The sequence below is a fragment of the Myotis brandtii genome, unplaced genomic scaffold (assembly GCF_000412655.1).
Source record: "Myotis brandtii unplaced genomic scaffold, ASM41265v1 scaffold540, whole genome shotgun sequence".
In the NCBI taxonomy this organism is placed as follows: Eukaryota; Metazoa; Chordata; class Mammalia; order Chiroptera; family Vespertilionidae; genus Myotis; species Myotis brandtii.
Window position 1 is genome coordinate 2479007 of NW_005369990.1, and position 11287 is coordinate 2490293.

The 11287-nt window shown below is 36.5% G+C and overlaps 1 protein-coding gene across 11 annotated transcripts in view; it reads right to left on the reverse strand.

The window, feature by feature from the left end:
- Window positions 1-11287, reverse strand: part of NFIA (nuclear factor I/A) — a 571713-nt gene that overhangs the window by 125621 nt on the left and 434805 nt on the right. For all 11 annotated transcript variants that reach the window (XM_014549245.1, XM_014549244.1, XM_005878068.2 and 8 more), the window contains one exon: window positions 819-893. In XM_014549245.1, coding sequence (XP_014404731.1) covers window positions 819-893 — 75 coding nt within the window. The remainder of the gene's footprint in view (window positions 1-818; window positions 894-11287) is intronic.

Here is an 11287-nt window from a genome sequence, read left to right on the forward strand (position 1 = left end):
TTGAAAATAAAAGATTTTTCTTTTACTTCACCTCATCCCACAAATGATTTATTTCAACTTGAAACCAATTTTGACAATGTATATTTTACCTACAAGTGATATTTTGAAGTAGGAGGGGGATAAAAATTGTAATATTTGGTATATGTTTTTTTCTTTCTGTTACTAGGTGCTCAAACATCATAGTCATTATAGGTATGCTTTTAAATAAAAACAAAAATACGTTTTTAGGGGAAGGCAACTGTGAAAGAGAGAGAGAGAGAAAGAGAGAAAGAGAGAGAGAGAGAGAGAGAGAGAGAGAGAGAGAGAGAATCCTATACCTTCTCCTTGGACTGTCTGGATTATTTCATAGCAAAAATACAATCAATGACCTTTTGATCAATGGAACAGGGTGGTGACAGGTACTCTTAATTCACTGTTGTTGGTGATTATTGACAAGCTGGTAATGATCATGCTGTCCTGTGTCACTCCTGCTGAGGGCATTAGCATTCTTTAAAGGTCAAAACCAGTATTTTTTTAATTGCAGAATTTTTAGAAATCAGGGAAGCCTCAGGATTTTTTAAAACCAGGTTCACACTATAAACTAAGGAATATGTGAAACACTCAGGATTTCAGTTCTTTCCATATGTTTCACATTAAAATGACATCAAATTTTCCTGATTTAAATTCTTGGCTCTTAAATAAACTGCGTGGCAAAAGTCTTCCAATGGGTGAGTGAAAAGGGGATTCTGAAAGCTATTTATGTCTCCAGGAGGCCGAGGCAGAAAGTAAGCACAAACCAAAAGCAAATCTGTACCAAATCAAAGCAAATTTATACTTACTCTGTGACACTCTTACTAGCTCAGTCACACTAAAAACACCTGATGTGACAAAACTGTCCTGGAAGCCCAAATGTCCTGAGGAAACAAAAACAAAAAAAGCAAAGTGTCATAAATAGAAGATATTTGGTAACAGAAGTCTAAACATGAGTTTCATTGTGATTAAAAAATATGATGTCTACTTTCATATTCTACTCTGGTTAGAGTTTCCGTGGGAGGGTATAGTCATTTAGTTATGTAGTTTTTGGTATGTTTTTTTTGGTTTGAATCTAGAGGTTATGGAAAGCTATGACACAACAACTGGGTGCTTTCTGAAATGGTTAAAAAAAAAACTCAACAGGAAATCTGAAACAAAAGACGATTTAAAATAAATGGTTACCTTGGCTGACCTCTGAGGCCATAACAACTTGGATGAAAACACCCTACCCTAACAGTCAGCCCGGATAGCTAAATTCCACAACAATTTTAAACACGATTTTCTAAAGAAACGTTTGATGGGGATTAACTATCTATTCATTCAAACCAAACAAGATTTAAAGATGTTCCCTTCATTTCTAGAGGAACCACAACGTAAATCTTTAAAAAGCCAGACTAGCAGAAGCAAATCCCTTAAAAACCATTGAAACATAAAAATAAATTCTTGGAGCACAGATAAAATTTAGATTTGTTTCAAGAACAAGAGTTTTTTGTTGTAGGGTTGATTCTTTACTTTTTTTTTTTAAAGAAAAGATAAATTAATGGTACAAAATTAACCTCTGAATTTTGTATCTGTTTCATTTTTTCTGGATGATTAGTTTCCTTTATGATATCTGTGTATTCATTTTTATAGTATGTTTAGGAACATAAAACATAAATGGCAAGGAATACTAGTAGATAATTGACAATATGTCATTTCCCGCTCTGCCTCTAAAGTCTTCTCATTCTGAGAGCCTCACATAGGTAAACCTAATTGAGAGATCTGTCTATTGCAGTGATTCTCAACCTTCCTAATGCCGCGACCCTTTAATACAGTTCCTCATGTTGTGGTGACCCCCAACCATAAAATTATTTTCGTTGCTACTTCATAACTGTAATTTTGCTACTGTTATGAATTGCAATGTAAATATCTGATATGCAGGATGTATTTAGGTGACCCCTGTGAAAGGGTCGTTCGACCCCCAAAGGGGTCGCGACCCACAGGTTGAGAACCGCTGGTCTATTGAGTTAATGTAACCACCTGCTCTAAAATTAGGGCCAAAGGAGAAGTTGATGGCTGAGGGGAATTTTCAAAAATAACTGTTCTCTGAAATAAGGAAAACACCTTTAAAAAAATACAACATAAGAAAAAAGACCAATCTGAATATGATCACTACGTAGGGGAGGCAAGTTTACTTGCACATTTTACACAACAGAAAATTGTTAAGTGTCATAGACATAAATACATGCAAAAATTGTCATGTTTTGGATTATAAATGCACCTACAAATTATTCTTTTTCCTTTGGTTAACATATGACTTCTGCATAAGAAAGATATTTTTAAAACTTAGATTTAAAAGAACATTTTCAGTTTTTAAGATCAAATACACAATCTCTGATATTATAGGTAAATAGCTCTAATTTTTAGGATATCTGATAATCATAAACTTCTTGGTAAAATAAAATAGCACCATGTATGGTGATGGATGTTAACTAGAATTACTGTGGGGGGGGGGGTCATTTCACAATATATCTATATAGTGAATCATGTTGTACACTTGAAACTAATGTAATGTTATATGTCAATATCTCAATTTACAAACGAAAAAACGTATATACACCACAACTTAAAAAATGGCAAAATTTCATTCGAAGAGTTGGTTAAGAAATTTCAGCTCCCAAGGTACCCACACCCAGGTATTTAGTTGACTGTTATTTGAGATGGGCCTAAGGTGTTGTCTCTTGGATTAAGAGAACTGAGAAATAAAAATAGATAAATCAAGAAAAGTTCTCTAACATGGTCTTGGCAAAACAGACTCTGACACCTTTTTCTATTGTGATAATATTCAGATCACATTGATCCTCCAGACCATAACAAATGAAATCCAACCACAATGTACATTAAGTTTAACTTAAAACACATATATCAATGGCAAGGAAACTCATAGTGGAATAGGAAAAGCTGGGTTGAGCTCCAGCTCTTGCTCATCTCTGTCTGTGTCACCTGCCTGTGAGCTGATACTTGTTTCAGTTACAACCTTTTTAATTCCTTACTTTAAGGACAACTTAACATGAATTTCTATATAGACAGAATGTGCACACACATACATTAATCCTGCTAACAAAAAAATAAAATAAAATAAAGCAAGCAATATAACTGAAAACTAAGTTTAGTTTGTCACAAGGGCTTGGGAGGGGGTAACCCCTGTGTTCATCCTTTCAAACTCACCCTGTTTTCAATGCCCTTTTTCTTCTGTCTACCTCTTAAATGCTAGTGTTCTCCAGGGTTTGTGCTCATCCCTCCATATATTTTTTGCCCTCAGTTTATCTTCTCTATTTCCATGATATCAGCTATCAGGCTTGACTGTGATATTTGTGAAAGCTAGAATAATATTTGTTTCCTTCTCCTCTGTATTTAATGCCTGAGACAAAGCAGCTAGTAAGTGAATATTTACTGAATGAGTGGATGAATGAATCTATTAGCCAATGACTCTCAAATCTTTATCTTTTGCCTTGACTGCTCCCCTAGATTCCTAACACATGAATCAAAATGTTTATTGCATATTTCTATCTATATAGCTCACGGGTAGCCTCAGATCCAACATGTCCAAAGCTGAGCTTATTTTCTTCTCCCCTAAAACCTGTTTTTACTCTTTTGACTTTCCTATGTCAATGAACCAGCCACCGTTCAATCTGCTTTTCTGTTTTGGTGTCATCCCTGACTCCTACTTCTTACAAACACCCACATCCACCTAATCCCCATGGATTCAATTTCTTACTATTTCTTGACTCCATGTACAAGTCTGCCTCCCTCGTATGATTGTGGCTAAGGCTTTTGCCAATTCTCATCAGCCTTCTAACTATGTTCATCACCAGTCTTGGCTTCTCTTCTAGTCTATTCTCCACTCAGAGTTGTCTCACTAACAGGCAAATCTGATGATTCATTCATTTATTCAACGAATATGTATTGAGCCCCTACTGTGGGCCAGGTGTTCGCCCAGGGGTTTGAGATACAGTCCTACCTTCAGGAAATTACAGTCTATGATTACAGACAGCTGACAATGTAAAAGAAACAAATTATTTTAAAAATTATAAATGGTATAAATGATATAAAGGAAACAAGCAGGAAACTCTTTAGAAAGAGTGGTTAAAGAAGGTCTCTCTTAAGAGCTGACATCTGAAAGATGCTAAGGAGACAGCCAGGAAAAAAAGGTGGCGAGAGCTCTTCAGGCAGAGGGATTAGCATGTACAAAGGCCCTGAGGTAGGAAAGAATGGGATGTTGAAGCAAGCATGTCAAACTCACGGCTGGCCACGCTGCGTGAGTTTGACATGCTTGTGTTGGAGGATCCAAGAAAAATCCAAAGTGTTCAGTGATCACTACCCTGTCAGAAATCTTGCAAGAGCCCCACAAAGAGTTCAGGGTATAGTAACAAACTCCTTCACATGACCTACGACCTCCATGTAGCCTCTGCTTTCCTCTCTGGGCTCTATTTTATATTTTGTTTCTTGCTTCCAGCCCTACTCCTTGGCCTAAGTGAACACACGTACCTCCAGGGCCCTGGTTCAGCCCCTGCCCTCACCCTGCTCCTTCTTTCTGGACTTTCTGTCCTTCTGACTCTTTGTTTGGCCACCTCCTACTTGTCTTTAGGACTCAGCTTTGTTGTTACCTCTATCAAAAGCCTTCCCTGGTTACCTCACTGGAGAAGACTCCTTTTCTCTTTCTGGGATACGGACCTGATGTACTATGTGTGGTTCTAAACTAGGACTTAGGACACTAAATTGCAGTTTTGTCTTTTTCTCATATTCGTCTGTGAGCCCTTTGAGAAAGAGCATCGTGTGTATCTCCAGCACTCCAGGTCCTAACATAGTGTCTGGTATCCAGTGAGCACTCCAGAGATGCCTCTGAATAAAAACAACTCAGATGGGGCTCAAGTATGTGCGTTTTCCTCTTTATAAAAGTGTAAGCAGAATTCTCATATTCTCTCTCTCTCTCTTTCTCTCTCTCTCTCTCTCTCTCTCTCTCTCTCTCTCTCTCTCATCTCCAGCAAGCCAGTATGCATCTGAAAACTATTAAAAATGAACCATCCAAAGAGTCCCTCCAAACTAAATAGGACAAGGACAGGATAGACAAACCCTTTAAACGAAGCTCCTGATCAAGAAGGTGCCATCAGGTTCTCTGAGGAGAAATGTCTGGGGTTGTCCTATTATTATGGTTATGGTTCAAATTTTGGGAAACCAAGGAAAAACAGAGTTGAAGGGCAGCATTATTTAATAAACATAAGAGAGAAAAAAACCCAACTACAAAACAATTTAGTCTGAAGCTTAAAGTAGGATCTTGTGTGATCCTGAGAAAGTCGCTGCCAAAATAATAATTTGATCCTCATTTCCCTCCTAGCAACCTTCCTCAAAGGCTTATTTTAGGAGAATGTGTGTAATTTAGAAGATGAAATATATGCGAATGTACAATAACCAGAAAAATAAAAATAAAGAGAATTATTTCACAAGTCCTGATAGAATCATCTCTGCACAGTATTATGAGATTATCAGAGGGCCTTGACTACTTTAACTTCACAATGTGTCCACAGGGAAAGGTCTGTGTAAACACGCCATGTAACTTTGAATGACTATGAAACTGGTTTTGTTCCTTCACCAATTATTTAGAAACCCACTGATCCAGTGGAAGACAGCCACGAAAAATGAAACCTAAGAAATGATGGAAAAAATGACACGGCTAATGTAATTACTAAGCGAACCTGAGCAGATTAATATTTTGTTCTCACTAACACAAACCAAGTCATAAAAATGACTTTCGGGGAAATAACACTAATCTGGGAGTTCTGCTTTATGGAAAAATGAGAGGGAAATGGGAAAATATATAAAAAGGTAAATTTAAGTAATTCTGAATTGAGATGTTAGCATGAAAAGATCTTCAGTTGGAGAGCTGATTAAACATTCCCCAAAGGTCCCAAGATTTACATTTTGAATAGGGTCTCTCAGAAATGAGAGCAAAACATATACTTTTGTTAAGCACATCTTAGATGGAAAGCCGGGCTGCGTAATGATCCGACTCTCTCCAATTCTGAACTAGTGTTCAGGAGCAATTCAGAGGAGACTAAAGTAAGGAGCACATCCTTTTTCGTTTTATATAAAATGACTAAAAAAGTTCATTCACTGAGGTCTTGTTCAGTGAATTCCCAATTAGAGTGGAGATTTCAATACCTTGGAGTCAGACCTCCTCACAGTAGGGAGAGATTAGGCTTTTGAAGAGAGGCAGGGATATGAAAAGCTGAATTCTTTTACGGGTGGTTAAGAAAAGCAGCTCTCTTTACCTCGATGATATCAGCAGTTATGGAAAATGCCATTATATGGGAACCGAATTTCATCTCATTAAGGGACTGAACATCTATCTACCTTTAAACAGGCAGGAAAGGAGGGGGGTGGGAGTTCGATTTGTAGAGAGACAGGTAACCTTGCAGAACTGTTCAGAGGTCGGGTGAAGAAACAGCTGGGAAAAAACCGTCCAGAGGGGTTGGCCTTCAAAGACCTTCTGAATGTCCATGGAGTAGAATGAATGTACTGAGGAGGAAAGTTTACACACCCGTGGTGTTTGGGTTGTCCTGTTGGGATAGCAAAAGACTCCCAGCTCTAAATGATCAAGTCTCATCTGGCTAATGGATTCAGGGCAACTACAACACACAGGTCATTGCAGCGAAAAGAAGGGATCTCCATTCTATTGTCCCTATGTAAATACTGTTCCATCTCGAGGCAAAGACAGGCCAGTGGCTGGGCCTTTCTTGTGTGTATGTCTGGGCTCCTCAAAGGGAAAAGACCTCCCTCACTCTCACACTATTGATATTCCCCAAGTATTTGGGATTGCCCATGATGAGCTAACTCCTGATGATGCTGCTCTCACAGAACTTACATACTCGTCCTTCTAAAGAAGAGTTCCCCTCAGCAACACTGCTCCTCCCTGGAATTTCTATTTCTCCTGTGTGAACTCCATACCTGTGTATAAGCCACCTAAGGGAAGCGGATGCCCCTCCATCATCTGCCCTCTGGACCCCGTCAGTGCATTTCTGGTGTGCTCAGTCAATACCGCTAAGTTAAGCTGAACTTTTTCTCTACTTGTCTTCTGGCATCGCCTTTTTCTACTTTATCAGACAAGTATTTGTTTACCTGCCTTAGCTCTGCACTCCCACCATAAACTGGGCAAGGGCAGGGTTGTGTCTCGTTATCTTACACTGCTCACAGGGCCTTGCACAAACCCTGTTCTAGTTGTGTAATAAATATTTACTCAGTGATTCAGATGAGCGATTTGAGATACCCTTATTTGGTAGCCCTCTAAAGCAAAATATAAATTATTATTAGTTTATCTCCAATATGTTGTTTTTGTACTTTTAATTTGAAATATCTCAGAAAACAGATTTTGGGGGAAATGGGCTGGGGGTTTATTCCTGCTGATCCATTAAGCCCAAATTCTAAAATTTTAATCTGATTTTTTTATTACACACTGACTATTTAAATTATTCTACCATTCAATGATGACATTTGAAATATTATTTATTTTATGAGTAATTCCTTATTTAAAACAAATGCTAAACATTCAGACATCACTAAGAAAGAACATAGAAGCCATAAAAATACACATGCATGCTGTTTGTGTGATTCATTTTCATGATGGTGGAGGAAATTTCATTTGGTCGTCTGTTTATGATAAACATTAAAAGACTGACATACGGTGTGGACTGACAGTAAGACTGAAATATTTCTATATCTAGAAAGTTGTGTCTGAGAATATATAAAACAAAGAAATGACAGTTGCCAACTAATGATATGGATGAGGTGTTTTGAGATTTTCAGATGAAAAGGATTGTTATAAATGCATTTGTAATATGGTTATGATTGTCGTTCTGTTTATCATAACACATCAAGGAATTGTCATTAGTATGGAAATAATGTCTTAGCTTAAAAGAAGGATGAATAAAAAAGAGGTTTTAGAAGTATGTGTCATAGGACTGATGTACTGTTGAGTTCCTTCTTTTGTTGCTCCCAATTTTCCTGCCCTGCTCAGGTGCAGGTATTCAATACAAAAACCTAATCTGTGTTTTTGTTTGCTTGTTTGTTCTGCCATATCCATAAAGATAAAGTCAATATCTGGTTTATTGTTTTCATTCAACAAATATTAAATGCTTATTATATGGCAAGCACAATCCTAGGCCCTATAGATACAACTAGAAATAACAAAAGTTCTTTATTCTCTGGGGCTTGTATTCCCAGTTAAGGAAAATGTTTATGCCAAGATTTGCAGTAATGAATTTAATCTAAAATTGGGTCTTTTTATAAGACCTTTCTAGGAAAACTTTAACAACTAGCAAAGACTAGCAATGTCCTCCTGTCCCGAGTCTGCTGGCTGTCCAGACATGTCCACGGTTGACAGCCACAGACCACACTTCCCAGCCTCCCTTACAGTTAGCAGTGGTCACTACCGGAAAGTGAATGGAAGTTATACAATCAGCTTCTACCCCACACGCCTAAAGGAAATTCCTGCCCCACAGACACTCTCTCTTCCTCTTTTTATGAGCTACAACAGTTTCAGCCATGCAGACAAAGAGAGTGTCCGTGGAGTAGCAGAGCAATGAGAGAGAGGGAAACTGAGACCCTGAATGACAGTGTGGAGAATCGCCACCCTTATCATTTAGAAGAGTTACAAAAAAAAAAAAAAGATTTGGGTATGCTATAACCACCCTATTTTTTCGGTCTCTTTGTTATAGCAGCATAGTACTTACCCTAAACCTCATAAGTTGTCAAACTCTCCCTATACGATGTAAAGTGTCACAAATTAGAAGTCCACAGGCCAATTCCAGTCTGCAGATATATTTTGCTTGGCTACTTAGCACAGTCATTTTTTTTTTTGCATATGAATGTTTTTAAACTGGGCATGAGCTTACAAATATATAACACACCTCAAAACTCCTCATTGTATTTCATTTATTTAAATGATTTATAAGGCCCCTGTGGGTACATACATTTGTGATGCCTACTAGGTATCTTTTCTCTACTTTAATCCACTAGGATAGTAGGTAGAGGATAGATAGGTGGATGGTTGGTATTTTTTCATCTGATAAAAAAGCCGTAAGTATTTCATGAGTTCCTTGAGAAAGGTTAGACTCTTTAGTTAGGTATTTAAAGCCCTTTGAAATCTGGCTACTAGTATATCTTCTCAGTGTTATCGTCTAACACAATCCAAATATATGCAAAATAAAGGTGTCTATAGTAAAATGAGTTTGGAAAACCCTTGGAGGATGACAAGAAACATTTACATGTTAAAGCTCCTGAGAGTTCCAACATTATTTAACTCCCTATTTCCCAAAGAATTTGACAAGGATATCATTGGGTTTTGGCCAATGCTATTCTGCAGATACATTGTTTGGCTCCTTTTTCTATTCCTCCTTTGCTGTATGTACCAATGTACTGAGGGGAAATAAAATTTGAACTCTTTGAGCTAATTAACAATTTTATGCAAGTCTAAGGCCACTATATCCTCACTTGCAATCATTTAAACATACTACATTAGAAAAATGTATCAAGCTGGTAACAGGTATTATAAAGTAAGGCAACCTATTTTAAAAAATTATACATGGAACCTCTCTCGGTAGTATTAATTCTCATCAAAAGTATAGCTTTTATTTATCCAATAGTTACTATATGTTTGGTACTCTGCTAAACACTTTAGACACATTAGCTCTAATTCTTTATACAACTTTGTGTAGGTGGCAATATTAAGTTCAGAGAGGTTAAGTGATTTCCCTATGGTCACACAGCTAGTGGCAGAATTAGGATTAGAACTAAACAGGTTTACAGGTTTGTTTAGTTCTTTTATATAATAAATTTTATTGCACTTGAATCCATCATATATTATATCAGAGACTTGATTATCTAGTCTAATTCAAAGGCCTTACCACATCTTCACCAATTCCTGCAGTTAATAAGGAAAAATAGTATTTCAATTAATTAAATTTGATTGCTCAATGGTTTTACATAAAAGGGTTTATAAGTTTGAATTATTAGGCAATTAATTAAACGACTATGTCTAATAGATATCAAAATATCTAACTAAAAAGTGAAAAATATCTTTATTTGTCTGTAAATATCAGATGTATCACATTATGAAATGAACTGGAAATGAAGAGATCTTAAAGATCACCTAGATATGGAGCAATCATCACTGTGTCATAAACATTTTAGACTAATAAAATTAAAAGGTTTAGTTTTTAAAAATTCTTTTCATATGTTTACTTTCCTGAAACTTCTCATTTACCTTAATTTTGTCCTTTGGAACAGGCAGAATAAATCGCTCTCTCTTCCATTTTGCTACTTGTTGAGTATTTGAAGATAGTCCCTCAATCCCTAATTTTCTCTCCTCCTGAATAAATATCCTTTCTTTCATTGTTTTGTCATGCCAACAAACTAATTTCCCCTAAACATTTAGAATCATGCACTTATTAAGCCTATAATAAACAGAAATAGGTGCTTTGCAAGTGGACCCAACTACAAATTAGTTCTGTGCAAGAACAGAGGAACACTTGCTTTAGGGAAAAAAAAATTCAAGCACCATAAAAAATGTTTTTAAAATAAAAAAATAAAATTTTGCTTCATGCTAGAAAAAGTAAGTTCAACTATAATTAGCATAAGATCTGTATTTTATAAATATTTAAAAATGATTTTATTTTTAATGCACCATAAACTTAAAAGTATTTTTAATTTAATCTGCTTTTGAACTAAAAGGGGTAATAAACAACTTAATTGTTTTTATGTTCTGAATAAAAGTTTTTCTCTAAACTTGGACAGTAACTTAATCTGCAAATGGATCAAATTATTTGTTATAGCTTCAGTTTCTGCTTATGAACTCTTACATATATTAGGGAAAAGTAAGGAAATTTATTCTCTGAATACATCAGAAAATGATTACCTTAAATGAAAGAGACATGAGACTGGATCACCCGAGGGCTACCCTGGTTTATGGATATAAAACAGCAAAAAACCTTAATGCCCATTGTCCTGTTCTTCCTTTTTAGGTTTAATTCACATGGCTGTGAAACCACTTACAGGGAGCCCTGCTTGCTAACCCACCTGAGGATACAGGCAATGACAAGGAAAGAAGATGACCAGGGGCCATGTGCTAATTTTAAGAACTCAACACCGATTTTGATTCACCAAGCATGGAAAAAAAAGTCATTCACGAACCAAGCAGTGTATTTAAAAAGAGTCCTTGCAATTACTTTTCTTAAGACTATTC